The 21,486-nt window shown below is 25.9% G+C and overlaps 4 protein-coding genes across 4 annotated transcripts; 2 read left to right on the plus strand and 2 right to left on the minus strand.

Annotated features, from left to right (window-relative positions):
• Window positions 1–12,199: 12,199 nt before the first annotated feature.
• Window positions 12,200–12,757, minus strand: F4817DRAFT_364231 (uncharacterized protein; the record flags this gene model as incomplete). Its single annotated transcript, XM_049306726.1, has 2 exons — window positions 12,371–12,757; window positions 12,200–12,317 (listed from the first exon to the last, which is right to left on the minus strand). Exons 1-2 carry the CDS (start codon window positions 12,724–12,726, stop codon window positions 12,200–12,202), a joined length of 474 nt encoding a protein of 157 aa, XP_049160304.1. The 5' UTR covers window positions 12,727–12,757.
• An 807-nt stretch (window positions 12,758–13,564) lies between these two features.
• Window positions 13,565–15,043, plus strand: F4817DRAFT_58691 (Pam17-domain-containing protein). Its single transcript, XM_049307664.1, has 2 exons — window positions 13,565–14,733; window positions 14,808–15,043. Exons 1-2 carry the CDS (start codon window positions 14,106–14,108, stop codon window positions 14,906–14,908), a joined length of 729 nt encoding a protein of 242 aa, XP_049160305.1. The 5' UTR covers window positions 13,565–14,105; the 3' UTR covers window positions 14,909–15,043.
• On the minus strand, window positions 14,968–16,907 carry F4817DRAFT_58677 (adenylyltransferase). Its single transcript, XM_049307663.1, has 2 exons — window positions 16,881–16,907; window positions 14,968–16,804 (listed from the first exon to the last, which is right to left on the minus strand). Exon 2 carries the CDS (start codon window positions 16,754–16,756, stop codon window positions 15,179–15,181), a length of 1,578 nt encoding a protein of 525 aa, XP_049160306.1. The 5' UTR covers window positions 16,757–16,804; window positions 16,881–16,907; the 3' UTR covers window positions 14,968–15,178.
• Window positions 16,908–18,316: 1,409 nt separating this feature from the next.
• On the plus strand, window positions 18,317–21,388 carry F4817DRAFT_333332 (helix-loop-helix DNA-binding domain-containing protein). The gene is made up of 2 exons (XM_049302750.1): window positions 18,317–19,489; window positions 19,540–21,388. The coding sequence occupies exons 1-2, from the start codon at window positions 18,890–18,892 to the stop codon at window positions 20,983–20,985; spliced, it is 2,046 nt and encodes a 681-aa protein (XP_049160307.1). The 5' UTR covers window positions 18,317–18,889; the 3' UTR covers window positions 20,986–21,388.
• Window positions 21,389–21,486: the final 98 nt, after the last annotated feature.

The raw sequence follows: 21,486 nt of genomic DNA on the forward strand, positions 1-21,486 counted from the left end.
ATATATATTATTATTATATATAAAATCTTTATAATATTAATTTAACTTTAACTTTTTAATAAAAATATTTAAGATTTAATAAAAATATTAATAACTTTTTATAATATAAATAATCTGACGTTTATTAAGAAATTTAAATAATAATAAACTTTTTTATTACCAAAATTAATAATAATTTATTAACATTATAAATTATTATTATTATAGGTTTTATTTTTTACTTTTTTATAATAGTTATAAAATAAAATAAAAAAAGTAAATTTAAAAATTAATATTAAATTTAAAATATTTTTATAAATAATTAAATTTATTTAAATATTTATATTTATAAAATTATAAGCTTATTTTAAATAATTATAATATATAATTTTTAAAAAATTTCTTATAAATTATACCGTTATTTTATATTATTTAATAATTTTATCCAATAATATATAAAATAAAACCAAATATTAATAAAATAATAATTTTAATTATATTTTACTTTATTAACATTTTTTAATAAATTTATTAACGTTTAAAATTTTAATTATATTTTTAAAATTATATCATAATAATAAATAAAAATATAACGGTAAAAAGTACAATAATTTTAATAAAAAATTATAAATATTTAATAATTTATATAACGTTATTAAGCTATTTTTTAAAAATTAAAATGCTATTTATTTTACTATATTAAAAAAAAAACGTTAAAATATTATTATATAAAATTAATTATAAACAATTAATAATAATATTTATTTAATAAAATAATTTATTATATAAAAACATTTTTTTAAATTGCCAAAAAAAAAAAAATATATATATTAAAATAATTTAATATAAATATTTTTATTATATAAATTATAAACCTTAATAAATTTTTATTAAAATATTTAAAAATATTTATTTTAAAACGTTAAAATGTTTATAATAGTTTATTTTATAATTATTATAATAAAATATACCTAACATATAATTTATTAACTATTATATAAAATTATTTTATTTTTAAAATAATTATTGTTAAATTTAATTATATTTTTAACATTTTATATTTAAACTTATAAAATATAATAAACGTTTATATATACCGCCAATTATTTAATAATATACTTTTATTATAAAATAATAATAGTTAATATTTAATAAATAAAAAATATAAAAATAATAAATCTTTATATTAATTACACCAATTTATATAATAAAATATTATAATAAAAAAGTATTTTATATGTAATAAATAAAAATATTAATTTATTCGTTACTTTTAAAAAAAACGTTAAAAAAAATGCAATAAATAATTACATTATTTAACCAATAATTAAACCAATAATATTAATAAAAACTATAGTTAATTTTTGGTTAATTATAAAAAAATTAATTTTAAAAACTTTAATATTAAAAATAATATTAATTAATTTAATAATAACGTTAAAAATATAAATAAAAAATATATATTATAATTTATAATTTTATATAATATTATAAACAGTAAAAAAATAATTAATATTTTAATTAATTAAATTACTTTTTATATTATAATAAAATTTAATATTTTTAATAAATTAATTATAAATAATATAATAGTTATAACATTAATAAAAAATACTATATTTTTATTAAAAAATTAATATACTTTTATTTTTTAAAATATAATATTTAATATAAACGTTATAAGTATTTTTTCCAGAAAAAAACTATAGTTAAAAATGCTATAAATAATATATTTATACGTTAAATTAAATATTATAATAATAAATTAATATATTATATTTTTTAATAATAATCTTTAATTATTTAATTTGGAAATAATGTATATATTAACTTTTTTTAATATTATAAAGTTTTATATAATATTTTTAAATATACTTTTTTTAATATATATCAAAAATATAAACTATTTTAACGTTTATTTAAATAATATTAATAATGTTTTAATATATTAAAACAAATAATACCTTATAATATATAAATGGAGATATTTTTAATTTTTATTTAACAATTATAATATAATAATAACTTATAATTATTTAATAAAAAGTAAATTATATTAAATATATAAATAATTTAACTATTTAATAATAATATAGTTATATAATATTTTTAAATGTGTTAAATATAATAATTTTAATAAAAATTTAATTAAAAAAATAATAAAATATTATTATTAATATTAATTATATAATAAAATATTTAATAAATTTAAATTTATTGTTAAAAATAATATCAATTTTAATTATTTAATAATAATTAATATAATATATATAAACGTTAAATTTATATTATATATAATTAATAAAACTATTTTTTTTTAAATAGTAAAATTTTTAAAAAATATAATTACTAAAAATATTTAGTATATATTAAAAAAAATATAAATAAATATTTATTTAAAATTTTTTAATAAACTGGTTTATAACGCTAGTAAAAATTTTACGTTTAATAAATTTAAAATAAATTTAACGTTATTAAATATTATTTTAAAAAAAGTCTTTATAAAAATTTATAATTTAATTAATAAATTAAAATAATATTATATATTATTATAATAAACTTATAAAATTATAATAATAAATTATCTTAATATTAAATTTAAATACACTTTATAAATAACTATAAAAGTTATTAATAATATAATAAGCTTTAATAATTTAATACTTACTTTATTAATATTTAACATTTATTTATAAATAACGGATAATTTTTTAAATATATTTTTATTAAAAATGCATAAAGTAATTATTATAAAAATAATAATAAAAATACATAAACTAAAAATTATATAATAAATTAATAATGTTTTAACTATATACAATAGTTTAAATATATTACCAACGTTTAAATTACCATTTTAATTAAAAATTAAAATATAACAAAAAAAAAATAGTTAAAATAAATCTTATAAGTTACTTATTTAAAATAACAATATATATATTATTAAAATTAATAATAAATTTATAAACTTTTAAATTATAACCATATAATTTTATTATTATAATAAAATAATAATTATATTAAATAAAAAATCTATTATATAATTAAATTTTAATAATAATAATAAAATAAATAATAAAATTTACAAACTTTTATAATTAATAATATTCGTTAAAAAACGCAGCAATTTTCTAATAATAAAAATAAGCTTAAAATTATTAATTTTGGTATTATCCACATAACGCCACGTAAAAAAAAACATAAAATATTTATTATTAAATTGCATTAAAAAAGTAAAATTATTATGTTAAAATAACTATTTAAAACTTTTAATAAAATTAAAATAAAAGTTTTAATAAATAAAAAAGTTTTTTTATTTAAAAAATATAATATGGTTAAATATAATAGTTATTATATTTATAATTTACATATTATATAAAAAATTAAAAAATTAATTATAAATAATTTTTATAAAAAATTACGCTTAATTATTTAAAACTATAATAATTTAAAAAAAAAATACATATTAACCTAATTACCAATAATTTAACATATTAACTAATAAATTTTTATTATTATAACGTTTATATTATTAAAAAATAAAATAATTATATAAATACAAAATATTTTATAAACTTATACGTAATTTAAAATAAAATTAACATATATAATATTAATAAAATTATCTTAAATAATAATATATTAATATTTTATAAATATAATAATAATAATAATTAAACTTTTTTACAAAATATTAAAAATTAAAACTTATTAATAAACTATTTATATACATTATTATATAAATAAACTAAAAATAATAATATTTATATATAATTTATATTTATTAATAATAGCAAATAAAAACTAATTTAATTTTATAACAATATAAATAAATAATATATTAAACTTATTTAATAAAACTTTTAATAATTTTAAAAAAGTTAAACTAATAAAAATTAACTTTATTATTAAATTAAAAAATTATTTAATTACAAATAATCCATTAATTTTTAACAATTATACCTTAATATTAAATAATAATAATAGCTTTTATTTACATCGTAAAAACAAAACTAAAAAAATTACATTAATTAATTGCAATTACGCAAATATAACGTAATAATATATAAAATAACGCGTTAAAAACACTTATATAACCATTATTTACCAATTTAAAATAACTTTTAACTTATTAAAAATAATTTAATACTAAAAACTTAACAACAAATAAATTAATAAACTAAATTATTACTTTTAATAATAGCTAAATAACGCGGAACAAAACTTACAATATTTATTTTTAAACTTAAAAACTATTAAATTATACGTTTTTATTAACACATCGTTTACAAATAATTAAAACTTTATATTATAATTAAAATATATAATTATTTTAATAAATAAAATTTTTAATAATAAATTTTTTATAATTATAAATAATATAATTTATTAAAATTTAATAAAATATAAACGCATTATATATAATATATTAACAAATAAAATATATATTATAATTAATAAAATAAATATAACTATTATTATAAATACTACATTTATAACTATTTTTAAAAAACTAAACCTATTTAAAATTTTTATTATAATTTATATAAATTTATTTTTACTATATAAATATTTTATTAAATTAAATATAATAAAAAAAAAACGTTTAATAATAAATATTATAATATTATAACAATCGTATAAACGTTAAAAAATTTACAAAATTTATTAAATATACGGCAAAAATAACCCCGTTAACGTAATAACAAAAGTTTTTCTAAATAAAAGCTTATAAACCTTTATTAATATAAATATCTTAACAATACAATTATAAAAATAAATTAAAAAATAAAAAAAGAAAATATATATATAAATATAAAATATAATTAAATTAAAAAAATTAACAATAATTTTACTTACTAAAAAAAAAATTTACCAATATTAAAATATTATTAATAAATAATATTTAATTAACTATTTAACCGCAAAACTATTTTATAACAACCTACCAATTTATAAATAAAATTACAAGGTTTATTAATCCTAATTAACCACCTACACTTTTACAAAATAATCAACCACATAAACATAATTCTTATTAAAACAATAATATAATAAACAATATAATACCTTTTAAAAATACCCTCATTTTTAAATACCGTTCTTTACATACAAACCTTATCTTTCCAAAAAAACGTAATTAATACCAATTATTATTATATATATTTATATATATATATAATTATATTTTTTTTTATAATATTTTTAATTTTTTTTGTTTTAATTACGTTAATTAAATCCTTTTAAACTTTATTATAACTTTTATTAACGTTATAAACAAAATTATTATTTTAAATTACAATAAATAATTTATAAAGTTTAAGTTTATTATTTTATTATTTAAAGTTAAAATGAACATATTTAACGATTTTTTTAATTAAATTAAATTAAAAACATTTTTTCGTAACTTAAAGTTAATAATTATAATTTATGTATTTGATTAAAATTTATATTAAACGGTTAAAAAAGTTGTATTTATATTTAATAACTTAAACGTATGGTATATTTATATAATAAATAATAAAGATTTTAATTTTATATTAATATAAAAAATTATTATAATAAGTTTTATTAATATAATAAAATAATAAATAACGTTAATTTATTATTTTTATAAATAAATATTAATAATTTTTAATTTTTTAATAATTTATTTAAATTTTATTTAAATAAAAGTTATATTATATAATTTTATTAAATAAATATATAATGTTTTAAAAACTCCGAAATTAACTTTTTAAAATATTAAACCGTTATTTAAATATAAGGTTTTTATAAAAGTATAATTTTATTTCCGGCAAAAAAAAATAATACATATAAATCTTTTATATAAAAATATTTATTTTTTTTATATATTTTTATTTTTTAATAAATTTATAAAATAAAGATATTTATAAACAATAAATGGCATAAAAATAAATTTTATAATTAATTAAATAATTTATTACGTAAGTTTAATTATAAATTAATTTAAAAAAGAATTTATATTTAAAATAAGTTATAAATTATAAACTTTTATTAAATATTTACTTATTTTGTTTATTTTTTTAATAAGGTTTTTATAATTAATTAATTAAATTACTTTTATAATAGTTTTAAATATTATTATTATAACGTTTTTTTTAAACTAAACGTATTAATTAAAATTAAAACGTTTTAAAATTAAAAAATAAAGTATATAAAGTTAATTAAAAAGCGGTTTTAATAAAATAATTATATTAAACTTTTAAAAATGGTATAATTTAATTGTTTATAATAAGTTAAATATTAATAATAATGTAATTACTTTTTAAATTTTTATTAATAATAAAAATTTAATATTATATTTTAATTAAAGCAAGTTTTTTGCAATAAATTTAATAAATTTAATTGTTAATAAAAATAAAATAATTATTAATTTTATAAAATTTATAATTAATAATTTAGTTTTTGTATTTTTAATTAATTTTAACAATAACGGTTTTAACAATAAAGCGTTTAAAAAGTGTAAAGTTATTAAATAATATTTTTTAAAATAAAATTTAAAGTGTATAAAGTTTATTTAATAAATCTGAAAAATTAATTATATAAAAAGTGGCATTATAATAAATTTGTTATTTATTAAAGTTATGGTAAAAAGAATTTTAATTATTAATAAAAAAGGTTTTAACTTAAAAATTATTAATAAATAAAATTAAAATGTTATTTTTATAAAGTTATAAAATTTATTAATAATTAAAGTAATATTTAATGTTTATTTTTTAAAAAATATATTTATGTATATATAATAATTTATAAAGGTATTTAAATTTATTGGTTTAATAAATTAAAAGTTTTTATTAATTAAATGTATATAATTTAACTTATGAAATAAGTATAATTTTATTATAAAAATATATTTTAAAATAAATATTTGGTGTTAATTTAGTTAATTTGGTTTATTTAATTCTGGTTAATTTTATTTATTTAATTTAAAATTTATAAATGTTAAATTTTAATTTTTAATATTAAAAAAATAACGTTAAATTTATGTTAAAAAAAAAATAATTATTACCTTTATTATTATAATAATAGTTAATATATACGCTTTTAAAATTATATTTTATATTTATTAATATAATTATATAATTATTTTAAAACTTTTTTCTTTTAATATAATTATTATATTTATTATTATAAGGTTTATATATTTTATATATTTATAATATAATAATGTTAATGTTAAATAATTATTAAATATTAAATTGTTTTTGTAATTTGGTAAATATAAAATAATATTATAAATAATTATGTATTGGTTTATTAAAAAAAATTTAAATTATATAATTTTTTAATATAAATATAAATTTTAATAAAAGTAAAAAAATAATATCTTTATATTTTACTTTAATTATTTTAAAAATTAAAAATATATTTTTCCGAAAATTTTTATTTAATTGGTATTTAGGTAATAAATATAATAACAACAAATTAAATAATAATAAAAAAATAAAAAGTTTAATAATTATTAATAAAAAAAATATATTAAAATTTATATTAAAAAATAAAAAATAAATAATAATGTAAAAATAGTTTTTATAATAATTTTCTTATTTTAATTATTAATAAATCATAATTATTTTATTTTATATTTTATTTAATATAACTATTAATATAATATTTTTTATAAATTTTATAAATAATTTAAATATAAAAAAATTAATTATAAAAGAATTGGCTATAATAATATTTAACGTAAATTTTAAAATTATATTTAATTATAAGTAAAAAAAAGATTTATTATTTAATTAAAATTAAAGTTAAAAATAAAAAAACTATTTTTATTAAATATTTATATATTTAAAAAAGTAAAAAAAAAAAGAAAATTAAAAAGGTTTAAAATAATAAGTTATTATATATATATATATTATAAATTATTAAATAAACACATAATAAATAAATTAATTAAATATAATTTAATTTTAAAACTATAAAAATTATATTAAATATAATTAGTTTATAATTTTTTAAAAATAATAAAATAATAATATAATAAAAATATTATTATTTTATTAAATTTTAAAATATTTATTATATATAATTTAAAATTATTTTATATTTTAATAAAGAAATTATTTATATTATTTATAAAAGATAAATTATATATATATTTAAAAATTTTTAATAATTAATAAATAATTAAATAATAAAATAATTAATATTAAAAATAAATATTTAAATTAAATAATTATAATTAATATAATTTATTAATATAATAAAAATAATATAATTAAAAAGTTACGCAATTTTTTTAATATATCAAATAATAATTTATATATTTATTATATAATTTTAAACGTAATTTTATTACGTTAAAATTTTTTTAAATATATTATAATAAATTTAATAAATATAAAAATTAAAAAAATAATTATATTATATTAAATATATTAATATTATACGCCATTTATATAACATATTATAATTTAATACGTTACGTTATTAATAATATTATTATTATTTAAAAAGTTAATTTTTTTTTTGGATTTTATAATAAGTAAATTTATTATAATATTATTATTTTAACCGTTATTATTTTTTAAATTATTTTTTTTTTCAAATTTAATAATTAATAAATTTAATATAAAATTATTATTTTAATTATTATTATTAAAAGTAATAAAAGATTATAAAAAAGATAAAATAAACGCATTATTAAAACTTTTAAATTATCGACGTTTTTAATTAATACGTTTATTATTATTATTTATATTAATAACGTTAAACAATACGCTTTTATTATTATTATTAAAAAATATAAATTAATTATTTATTAAATAATACTTACAAAAATTTTTATTAATTATTTTATTTTTATTTTTTTTATTATGTTCGAAAAATATGATTTAATTGTTTATTAAATAATATTTATAAAATTTTTTATAAATTATTTTATTATTTTTATTATTTTCGTTATTTTTATTGTTTTTGTTATTTTTATTATTTTCGTTATTTTTATTGTTTTTGTTATTTTTATTATTTTTATTATTTTTATTATTTTTACTATTTTTACTGTTTTTGTTATTTTTGTTATTTTTGTTATTTTCGAGATATATTATTTAATTATTAATAAAATAATATTTAATAGAATTTTTATAAATTTAAAATAAAAACCGTTTTTTAAAAAACAAGTTTAAGTTTAATTAATTAAAATTAAAAAGCAAATATAAAAAAATCTTGCTTAAAAATATAACATTTTTTATATAAACATTAAAAATTTTTATAATATTTATAAAAAGTAAAAATTTATAACAATATTTTTTAAATATATAAAATATAATAATATTTTTATTAAAAATAAATTAAACAAAATAAATAAATAAAAATTTTCAATAAATACCATATAATTTTTAATATTTAATATTATGGTATTATTTTTTTATTTTTATATAATTATTAATATATATTTTAAATATATAATTAATTAAACAATATATATTTTTATATTATTTAAAAAATAAAATAATTTTTATTTTATTATTTTATAAATAATATACATTTTTGCAAAATATTATTAAATTTATTAAAGAATTAATATTTAAAATATTATATTTATTTATACAATTTATTTTAAATTAATTACTTTTAAAACTAAAAATTATATAAATACGTTTTAAAAAAATAAAAAAATAAATTATTTAATAAATTTTATTACGGTTTAATATCGCGTTTCAAAAATTACTATTTTATTTTATATTAAAATTTATAATAAATATAAATAATTTTTTTTTTAAAAAAAATATATCGTTATAAAAAAATATCTAATATTTAAAATTTAACATAAATAGGTAATATATTAAATAATTAATTAATATTTAAAAAAAAAATAAAAATATATTAATTTATTATTTTTTTTAATATTATAAAAAAAATAAAATAATTTAATAAAATAACTATTATTAAAACGGATAACAGCTTTTTTTTTATTAAGCTTTTTATAAGTTAATAAATAAACATAATTAAGCATTTTACCGTTTTATTAAATAATATTTTTCGGTTTATTTTTTATTTTAATAAGTTAAATATTATTAATTATAATATAATAAATATAAATAATTAAATTATAATTTATATCTTTACTATAATAAATAAATCTTAATAACAAATTATATATATAATTAAAATAGTTAATAAAAAAATAATATTTTTAATTTATATTATAATTTTAAAAAAAAGTTAAAAAGATTATTTAAAAATAAATAAATATTATAAAATTAATATATTATAAACTATTATTACATAAAATAAATAAATAATAAAAGAAAAAATATTAAAATATTAAAATAAAGTTTAAAACAAAGTAATATATTAAATTAATATATTAAAATAATAATATATTAAATTAATAATAATTAATTAAAATAATATTAATTATTTATATATAATATTATAATATTTTATTATTTTTTTATTTATTAATTTATTTATATTTACTTATATTTTATAAAAAATTAAATATTATTATTATTACTTAAAACCAGTTTAAATAATTGGAAAATATTATTTATTAACCAATTTAAATACCTAAATATTTATAATAATTTTCTTTGATTTTTTTTAAAAAATCCTTTAAAAGAAAAAACTGGTTTTAAACCACTTTTAAAAAAGTGCGATAATATAACTTTTATTTAATAAAATAAAATAATAAAATTTATTAATAATAATCTTTAAATTTATTATATATTATAATTTAAAATTAAAATAAGTAATTTTCGGTTTAAAAATAAAATTAATTAAAAGTTTATTTTTTTTTTAATTTTATTTTTTTTAATTATATTATTAATTTTATTATAATTAAATATTATAATATATTTAACATTAATATAATTTTATATAAATTTTATATTATATATTAAATTTTATATAAAAAAAAAAAAAAAAGTAAAATTATTTTATAAAATAAATTACTATTTAATATAAAAAATATTAAATATAAAAAATATTAAATATATTTTAATTTTTTATTTAAATAATTAAATACTTTAATTAATTAACGTTTATTTTATAAATTAAAATATTAATTTTTAACTATTTTTATATTGTTTATATATTTAAATTTTAATATATTTCCATTTATATTAATAAAAAAGATTTTTTAAAAAAGTTTAAAATATTATTTTAAATATTAAAAATAATATAAAAAATTTAACTATTTAAATTTTAAATAAATAATATATTATAATTTGTTTATATTTAAAAATATATAATATTATAAATAAAAAATAAAAAAACGTTTTGTTAACGTATTTTAATTAAATAATTTTTAATTATTTATTACCAAATTATATAGCATTATTTTTTTTATTATTTTATTTTTTTTTATTTTATTTATAAAAAAACAGCGCTTTTTTTATAACTTTATATATATTGTAATAATATATTTAATTAAAGTCATTTTAATTTTTAAAATTAATTTTGGCTAAAATGTTAAACCATACTTTATATATATAAATTATACACCGAATTAAATCGCTTAAAAAATGATGTACGTGTTAAATATTACCTATTAAATTATTTTCTTATTTAAGCCATGGAAAAAATTCGACATAATAACCCTTTGTAAATTCGGGCATGATGTAAACTTTTCTTGTTAATATTAAATCATATTCAGTATATTAATAATCAGGAGAATCAAAAAATAGGAGTAATAAAAACGACGGGCGTCACAAAGAAACATGAATATCCGAATGTTATCAATATTGTTATGATCGTAACTTTATAAAGATATCTTCCAACCTACGGAGATATTAAACATAGGGACTAAGCTTATGGGTAGAACAATTATCAAGAGGTGGGAAAATGGTAAAGGGCAAACAACTCCACATATCGAGCTCTACATAAGAGGAAGAATCAAAGGCAAAAAGATACTTTTGAACCCTCATTTACTCCACATTATTAACTGCTCTTCCTTTTGATTCACAGAAGAACAAATGTCGAGGATCAAAAAGCACCACTAGTCTCTTAAAGAAGTATGCAGCGTGTTTCGAAGTAAACCCCTGAGGGTATCCTATCTGATATTTGGATGTATAAGACAACTACCTAAAGTAGACTTCATGCATGATTAAAAATTAACTTAAACCATTTCCAATCTCAGTCGAAATGATAATGACTGTCTTCCTTGTAGAAATTGCGTATCATGACAATGAAAGAGTCTTGATCGTAACATCGAAAGCAATTTTTGGCCCGGCTCCTCTCAACTACTTCACCAATACCAATCCCCATCATCATCATCTTCCTGAGATTGGTTGATACAGGCGCGGTTGGCCTCGGTGGTGAGGTCATGGATTGCTCCGTCCAACTCTTCATGGAAACGGGATACCCTACGAATCAATAAGCTTCCAGGACGCGGATATCTTCAAAGTCGGAATCATACCGCTCCTCGCCGCGGGGGGTGCTGGCGTTGGTGTTGTTGTTTTGGTTTCTAGCCATCCAGCCCCGGATGTAGGATCGCTTGGCCTTAGTTGCCACAACCTTGACTCTCTTCGCGATGTACTTCGCAGGGGATCGAATGGCGCAATGCCACCAGCTCATGAACCATATTTGCACGTGTTGACAAACGCCATCTTGTTCTGCTTGCCTTGGGTCCCACGCATCTTTGTCACGAAGGAGTTTGTTCATCATCTTTGCTGAAGGGCATCCGAGCAAGGCCTCCCAAACTCCGATGGCTACGATGCCATAGACGGCAGCCTTGCCAACGAACTTGAAGACGGACTTGAAAACTGACAACATGGTTGAGACGTAGGTGGATCGAAGGGACTGGTGTGGTGATTGCTGTTGTGATCTTTAGTTTGTGAGAGTGAAGAGTTCACGCTTGTACTGTGGTAGCTGTGCGTACAGGAGAAAGAAGTGCGAGATGAAAAGTCACTACCAAGGCTGCGAGATTAACAGTTGGGGCATGTGCACTTCAATGCGCCTTCTGTCGTCTTAGCAACACTAGGAGTTGGCAAGATGGTGATCGAGTCAACCCCTGGTTGACGATGTGGGAAAAGCAAAAATCACCGGGGCGAGCTGGTTTGACCTCTCGTCAGTACGCAAAAAGTGACGACATGCTATGTGTATGCTTCTATCGTCTTACCTGCCAATGTGTAGTAAATTATGGTATTCAAATTTTCAGATTGGGAGTAAGGAATAATTCTTCGCTGCCTTACCTTGTCATGTAATCTTGTAACTAATATCTGCGTTCACCCCTTTCTTATACGGCAACCATAAAAATTAATAGTATTTATTAGTTACCTTACCTTTGTGGAAATCACTGCATATCTCTAAGATTTATCGGTTTTATCTACTTTAGCACACGGTATTGTGTCTGTATTAATAACTATCAGTCCAGTAGGGTACAGCACGATAATAGGTAAATATGTCTATAAAACAATGCTAAACCAAGAACACTGAGCCACACATACCATTTACTTATCATAAAATTAATCCATCTCTCTTCTCAAATATGATATATGATCTAGTGCTCACTATGGGGATTTCGTACCACATCTTTTCCTAAAACTTGAAATATCTCCTTTTCGTAGGATTTCGTATCGAAGCATTTAGGTCTGTTCTCTTTTCTGATCTAACTAGTGTCCGATATTTTTAGAAATTAATCACTTCTAAAACCTCGAATCAGGTATTTCTCATTTACCTCCTCAGTGCTAAAGTCTTGAGACTAATAATAGGTGTCTACAAAATGCCTAAAGAAAAGGTTGGTCATATTAAGTTTTGAATATTCGAAGTTCTTTTCAGGGATTCTTGTCATTTATTAAGCATTTTTCGATTTTAACAACTCTCCTTTAGATTAATTATGATCGTGCCCAGCTGTATATAGCAACTTGGAATTCACCCAAGATTCACATACCAAGAAATATGTTATTTGCATTTATCCGATATGCATCATACAAAACGGCCAAGCAGCCAAGAAGATCCGCGCATTACGTAACTAGCGCCCCTCAATTGTGGCTCGAGCTTTACAGGCCTGCAGGCGTCTTTTGGACCTAACATAATCGACGTCAAGTTTCGACATTAGCTTCGACAAGCTCTCCAAGTAACGACGAAAAACTCTCCACTCCAACGCATTTAATGCAGCGTTGAAGAACAGCTTTACCACAAAACCCGTTGAAATGTTGACTCCCGCGACAACAGCAACGCGCCTTGGTGTTCTAGGCACTCGTGCCCTCAAGCTGCAGGTCGCATTCACGAGAGGGGCAACCTGCCAATACTCCTCGCTAGCATCTCGACAATGCACCATCCGTAGTACCAAGTCGATTCCTTCCATCGCAACTCGAACAGCCACCAAAAAGCCTGCGCGCAGCATACAGTGCCAAGCTGTTGCCCGCCGTCATGCTTCCACTACGGCCTCTGGGGCAGAAGCCGCCTCGGAATCTTCTACTCCAACTCTCGATTGGAATACCTTTTTCGTCCTGCGCAAAACGCGGCGTCGCTTCCAGCTCGCCAGCGGTATCTTAACGATGGCAATAGGTGGCACGGCAGGTGCTATCCTGTGTGTAAATATGGACATGGACTGGCTGTTGACCAAGGTCCCAATGGACCCGTTTTTTGCGCTGGGTATAGTGACTCTGAGCTTCGCGGGGCTAGGGTGGTTGGCTGGACCGAGCGTGGGCTCTGCGCTGTTCTACACGTTCAAGAAGGGCGTCAAGAAGCCGATGGAAATTAAAGAGTCCGAGTTCTTTGCGCGCATCAAGAAGAACCGAGTAGATCCTAGCAACAGCTCGTTGAGTGGTAACGCCGGTAAGTTCATCTTGGAGGTCTAAGTTGGGATGGAGGAGAAGTTAGGTTCGCTGACATTATTTTGTTGTTTCTAGTCCCTGATTTCTACGGCGAGAAGATCTCGAGCGTGGCAGGTTACAGACAATGGTTAAAAGACCAAAGGGCATTCAACAAGAAGCGAACAAGCTTCGTCTGAGAGGAAAGGTGGTCTCCGGGGATCGGCCCCATGCAAGGGAGAAGATGCATAGTACACATACCCTGATAGGATTCCGAGTTTCTTATCACATTGGTGAGGGAATATATCTCAACGTTCAGGTAAAAAGCAAAAGCTTCAAAAATCAACGGATTGGCGTTCGGTGGCTCTCCCTCCCATGTATCAACAGAAGGAATCGGTATGATTTTGAAATGGAACCCCCCATTCCTATATTGGCGTCGTTAAACTATATGCGTCGTCGAGATTGAGCGGTTACGTGAAAGGCATTGTTTGGTCGACGTGATGTTTCCAGGCCCTCATGCCTCCTTCGATATCCCCTACGAAGCGTGCTCCATTCGCATCTAAGCCCATCTCTTTCAGCCTTCGTGTTACTAACTGGGAATCGTTACCCACTCGGCAGATGACATATATTGGTGCATTGGGCGATAGTGATTCTGGGATATACTCTGGCCCCGAACTCTCGTCGTCGGTAGATTTTTTATTACGAGTCTGTAAGGTTGAGAAGGGCACATTAACCGCCCCTGGTATACTGGCAATGTCAAAATGCTCCTTTTCGCGGACATCTAGTAGTAAGTGATTCTTATCGGGCTGTTTCGTCAAAATATCACTGTACTCTGTAGCGGAGACTCTTTCTTCGGGCTTCAACACGGCGACTGGCGTAGTCACCCCACAGAACTGAACGTAATCCAACGAACCAGCTCTTAGCTCGCCTAGAGTAAGTGTTGACGCGGAGGAGCAAGCAAAGCAGTTAGGCCTTCGACTCCTCATCCTGATTGACCGGAATGGTGTAGTCGAGGTAGCAGAAAATAAAAGCAAACTCGGCGCGATAGGGTCTTTTAGTGCTGAGCTCAAGTCTTTTCCAACTCCGGCGACGACCAGTTTAATAGCCTCGAGTGCTTGTAGTACGCCCATAATACCCACAACCGGCCCCAGAATTCCTCCTTCGCCGCAACTGACTACGCTGTCGGCGGGGGGTGGCTTGGGGAAGATGCAGCGGTAGCATGGACCACCTTCCACAGTACCTTGAGCTGCTGGTGGATTGTTTAGGACAATTAACTGCCCATCTGTCCGTAAGGCAGATGCGGAGACGAGTGGTTTCTGTAATAATACGGAGATATCAGAAATTAAGTACCGAGATGTCGGGTGATCTGTACAGTCGAGAACAAGATCGTACTTGGAAGCGATATTCTCGGCATTCTGGGGCGTCAGATGTTCTCTATGGGCTACATATGACACGTCCGGATTAAGTGCTCGACAGTATTCGATCAAGCTGTCTACTTTCATCATACCAACCCTTAAAGTGTTGTGTGCGATCTGACGATGCAGATTTGATATTTCCACGGTATCACCGTCAACGACTCCAAGGGTACCAACTCCTGCACCAGCTAGATACGCAGCGGCCGGACAGCCTAAACCCCCGGCACCAACTATCAGTACTGCGGCAGACTTCAGGCGTATTTGGCCTTTGATGCCGACAGTAGGCAGTATAAGTTGACGGCCATAACGAGAATATTCTTCTTCGCTCAAGGGCCACTTCCACTCTGGCGGATTCGTATTTAGACTCTGAGAGGTTGGCTCGAGTTCTTCTAGTTGTCTTCGCAAGTCTTGAAGCTCTTTCTCCGTCTGAGATATTTTGCGGCGGAGCTGCTCTGCTTTATCCGTTATGGAATCCATGGTGCCTATAGCATCACTACTCGTTAACCGGAATTTAAGATGTCGCAGCCTATGTCTCACTAGCGAGGTTGAGGCTGAGGAAATACGCCGAATATAAGGTTCCGTATATATAAAGGTGCTGTGTGCAGGTACCCAGGTCCTACCTAAAAATGGCATGCGGCTACCCGAGCACTTGCAGCGCAAAGAATGTGACCTGTAGAACAGCTAATGCGATTAGAGGGTATCAAATCCCCATTCGGACCAATCCCATAGGTTTAAGCCTAACCGGAAATCTACCTACCTAGTAGATGCATAAGGTATCAGACATGTCGTGCATTTAAAGGGAAGCCCTAAAAATAGATGCGATCAAATTGAAAACTTTTCGTCGCTCGATTATAAACTTGCTAACTCTCGACTTGTGATAGGCCCAGTTTCAATCGACTTGCTAAATAGGAATCTCGGCCAGCATGTCATGTGAACGATTCAAATCCCAGGGCTCTGGGTCTCCGGCTTACGGGTCATCAGCGGGTGGTTCTCTTGGCCTAGGTATCATGAACTAACCGTCTCTTTTGCTTTCCACCTTATCTACGATGTTATTCAAATAACTTGCATATCAATCAACGCTGGAGCTTCTATACACGTAATGGGTAGCATCAACCTTGCTTCGAATACTTGCGAGATAGGACAAGCTCTGATCTGATCTATTCAAGCAATCCGGTCAAGGATTTACATATTAACCAACACTAAACCATCCATTAAATCTCCCGCTCTGCGAACTACTACCTCTCGGCGTCCTACCCATTCTGGATGGTCAACCGCCCACTGAACCCCACCTCAAAATGAGATGGGTGTACTACAGAATTTTACGAGCCTCTTTTCTACGTAAGACATCATCAGCTGAAGTCCACCGGATGAGATAATGCATAGAGGCAAAGTTCAAGTGACTCTACATACGAGAAAATTCACCCTTCACCCGCTACCACCCAACATGAAAGATCTACTTGGCATTTCATCCAAATAAATATCCGCTACAGACCATGGGACTACAGGGCTACAGGGTCTTTTTAACCCCCCGATGTTCCAACTCCACGGAGTAGGATGGGACCAACTGGGAAAAATCGTTTCTTTTACGTACGTCCTTAGGGATTTCTAGCCGAGCGACCGAGTAGTGGAGTTGAGGATTCGGACTGAAATTTTACAAAATTTCACCTCTTCGAACACTAAGCTATTATAGTCCGAATTTCAATCAGGACCGACCCAGAAGCTAGATACCTAACCGAGTCAAGCCGATCTTGTCAAAACTTATAAAAGACGTTGACATGATGATGGTAGCCCATTGCTCAACCAACTGGACTCTTAGCGGATGGTGACACAACCCTTGCATATATATAGCTCGTGATATCTTACATATCGTGAAATATGACGAAGGTAAATGAAATAGATTGAAGGCAGGCGACATCTTGAATTGCTTGCATGCTTCCAAAAAAGATGTGTAGCCTTCGTGTCTCAGAAGATATATGCATTTACTCCATCCCTTTACGAATTGGGTCTGTATTACCGTTCATCAAGCCTTTACATAGGTACGTAGGTAGTACAGAAGGGAGAGGGGATAAGTTCTGGACCCTACAGTGGCCCTAGACCGGATGTCGCGTTAGCTGCATGTGTAACCCCGGCCTGGCGCTGAGATCGTCACCTGCTCGCGGCGCAAGTTCATCTTGGTTTTTCCTATATGCACTAACCGTTTTAATGGTTTTAATGCGTAAACTCCCTCTGGAACCCTGTCATTGTCGCCGACCAATAAACTTACCCGAATCCATCCCCCACCATCTCCTCGTCTACTTAGTCCTCGCTTTTTCCTGGAGTTCACCGTCGGGAGTCAAAAGTCATCTGGTGTCGAATCCGAGCTGATTCCTGTTCGCCAGACATGTCGGGTTAAATGAAGCTCCATACAAATCATCCCGCAACTTTCCTCCCACGTTTGGTCGTTAGCTTCAGTCTAATATTGCTTGCGACTACATAGCCTGCTTGCGAGGCCTTCTAGTGGGCCGTTGACGGAATTCATCGAATCTTCTGCGCGGGTTTTGTTCTTCTCAAAAATGTGTTGACCCACGTCCTCGAAACGCTTCACGCTGCGCGATCGCAGTATCAACGAAAACTGTCGCAACGACGCAAGATTATATGAGAATAGGTTTGGCTAGCATCATTTTTGGGACGTTGTAGCCTCGTAACGAAATACGGTGAACTTGCGAACCTGATCGCGGCGGCGACTATATATATCCTTCGACGGTTTGACGGCCGCCCTTGCTAGGTATGGCCATGATGGACCCAAGCGCTTGGAATGGACAAGACCATCCCATGTCCTCGGCCGGCGAAGATGACTTTCAACAATTTCTTGAGATGGGAGGCATGTCTAATTTGGAAGACGGTTTGCAATTTGATTTCCACGACTTCAGCGGTGTCAATGGCGCCTCGATGATGCATCAGCCTCATGGCGATTCCATTGATACTCCGATGAGTAACTCGAACGTACCAACGATTATTGCGAGAAATGATATGGGGCCGCAGAGCCAGATGTCTCCCATGACATCTGCTCCGAGTCACCCAGGGATTTCAACCCAGATGATGCCTCCGCACCACACATCCTCTGATGCTATCTCCGAGATAGATGCGCAGATACAGTTCCTGCAGCAGCAGAGGCTACAACAACAAAGAAGACAGCTAGAGGAGCAGCAGAGACAGTTTCGGGAACAGCAAGCTGCTTTCTATGCCCAACAGCAGAGAAACATGGTACCGCCGACCCCGCAAAGCCTCGAGATACAGGCGGCAACCCAATTTTTTGCCTCGCAAGACCAAGCGCACTCTTCGGGCATGTTCGATGGATACCATCAACATCTAAAGGAGCCACAAGATGCATGTCACTTCCCCCCAGCCTTGAATATCGTTGGCTGACCGTTCAGCAGATGGCCTTCACCCCGCTAGTATCTCCTGCGGTAACGCCCCTTGAGCCTCACTTTCCGGTCGACCCCGGATTTTCTCAGTCGGGGCCCTACTTCAGCCCCTTGACCTCTCCTGCGCTACATGCGCAGAATGATTCTGCGTCGACATTTGACCATAGGCACTCGGGTCACACCACGAATTCCCCCATCGAAATGGACATCGAGCCACCTCTAGCGCAAAGCAGCACGGCAAATTTATCGAAGAAGGTACGCAAAAGCAATGCCACCAAGGCGAGAAAGTCGAACGTCCGACAGTCTCCGATCGCGAAACCTCAAAGACGGAAAACGGCTTCGACTCCCATAATCAATGGTCAGGTTCTTAGTGAATTAGCCGAATCTGCAGCCGAGAGCTCAGAACACCCCCCACAACCCAAGTCAGTCTCGGCAGTGTCGACGGAGGAATCGGAGAATGCCTCAGTATCCCCGGAAGCTCTTGAGATGCCCCCTCCGCCGCTTCCTCTACCACGTTCCGCCAGGCAATCTCCGTATATTCAGCCGCAGACTAACGGGAGCACGGCGCCCTTGGTGTTACCTACCTCCTTGGGCGGAAAGCCGTCGCCCGCAACTCCGGCTTCACTTTTTAGAATATCACCGAAGAGCAAGTCGGCTGACCCGAATAATCCCGAGCACGGCGGTTCCGAACATATAGAAAGCTTCGAACTTCCCGAATCGGTTAACTTCTCCAAGCCCGTCTTACCTTTGATCGACACTCAACGACCGGTAGAACTATCTACCGAAGTAGAGACGGCAAAGACGTCTACGTTTCAGTCTCTTCCGTCCCCGGTTCTCCCCAAGCCAACGCGCTCGGCAACGGCATCAGCGACGCAGAGTCCTCAGCTCACTCCTAAATCCACCACCCCTAACCCTAGAAAGACTCCGTTGATAGCTCCGAGAGGTCCTAAGAAGAGGCCTAGTATTAGTTCTGTTTCGCCAGCTCTCCGGCCGAAAATATCCCCGAGTATCAAGCCGCTGCTCCCGGGGACACCTGGCCTAGCCGCAGAAGATTCCGCATCGAGGCTACTAGCATCCAAATCGAATTACCAGAACATATTGGAAGGGAATACCGTCCCGGGAGTTTCGTATCCAAGCGAACTATCCACAAACCTAACTTCGAAACGGACTTCGCACAAAATTGCAGAACAAGGGCGTCGAAACCGTATCAACTCCGCACTCCAAGAGATTGCAACTTTACTACCAACAAATGTTGCTAGAGAGTTAAGTGAAGGCGATGGCGAGGCTGGGAGTGGGGAGAAGAAGGACGGCAAGCAATCCAGCGCGCCGAATAGTAAGGCTAGCACGGTGGAGTTGGCAATCGTATACATCAAACAATTACAACAAGAAATAGCCGAAGCGAATAGGAGAGCAGAGGAAGCCGAGAAGAAACTTGAGGAGAAAGCGGCAGCGAGTTGACAATGGCCGAATGGCGAGGACCGGGAGGTAGAGCCTCTATTTACTAAAAGCTAGCATCTGTCGGTTTACTTATACCGTTGGCGCACCGGATTGCTATACTAATTAGGAGGCACGTTGCTAGCCGACATATTCTACGGGAACAATATAATATGAATGTCCCTAGCTAGCTATCACTTAATGAAGCTAAAATGTACTGTCATATATACTTTGAGGGAGAGTAGCATTTTATAATATGAGAGGAAGTGGTTACTGCTGTAGTAGAGCGTTACGACGATCATGGTGGGAAACATTAACGAGGGAGTTAGAAGTTTTGTATCTATATTACGAATGCCATATACCTATGTTACGACAGTAAACCTGTTATAGACCTGTGTATGATATATGTACTTATTATAGAATGACCTCCTATAAAATTATTTAAATTTTAATACAGATGGATATACTCAGTCGGTGATGTTTTGTTTACCTATTTACCTTCTGTATTTGGTTTGTTTAAACCAG

The sequence above is a fragment of the Daldinia loculata genome (genome assembly GCF_022478755.1).
Source record: "Daldinia loculata strain CBS 113971 unplaced genomic scaffold F4817scaffold_16, whole genome shotgun sequence".
NCBI lineage: Eukaryota > Fungi > Ascomycota > Sordariomycetes > Xylariales > Hypoxylaceae > Daldinia > Daldinia loculata.

Bases quoted from the DNA above. Each gene is read 5' to 3' on its own strand.
- F4817DRAFT_58691 (XM_049307664.1), top strand. From the start codon at position 14,106: ATGTTGACTCCCGCGACAACAGCAACGCGCCTTGGTGTTCTAGGCACT. The intron at 14,734-14,807 runs GTAAGTTCATCT...TGTTGTTTCTAG, and splicing joins CTCGTTGAGTGGTAACGCCG to TCCCTGATTTCTACGGCGAG.
- F4817DRAFT_58677 (XM_049307663.1), bottom strand. From the start codon at position 16,756: ATGCCATTTTTAGGTAGGACCTGGGTACCTGCACACAGCACCTTTATA.
- F4817DRAFT_333332 (XM_049302750.1), top strand. From the start codon at position 18,890: ATGGCCATGATGGACCCAAGCGCTTGGAATGGACAAGACCATCCCATG. The intron at 19,490-19,539 runs GCATGTCACTTC...ACCGTTCAGCAG, and splicing joins ATCTAAAGGAGCCACAAGAT to ATGGCCTTCACCCCGCTAGT.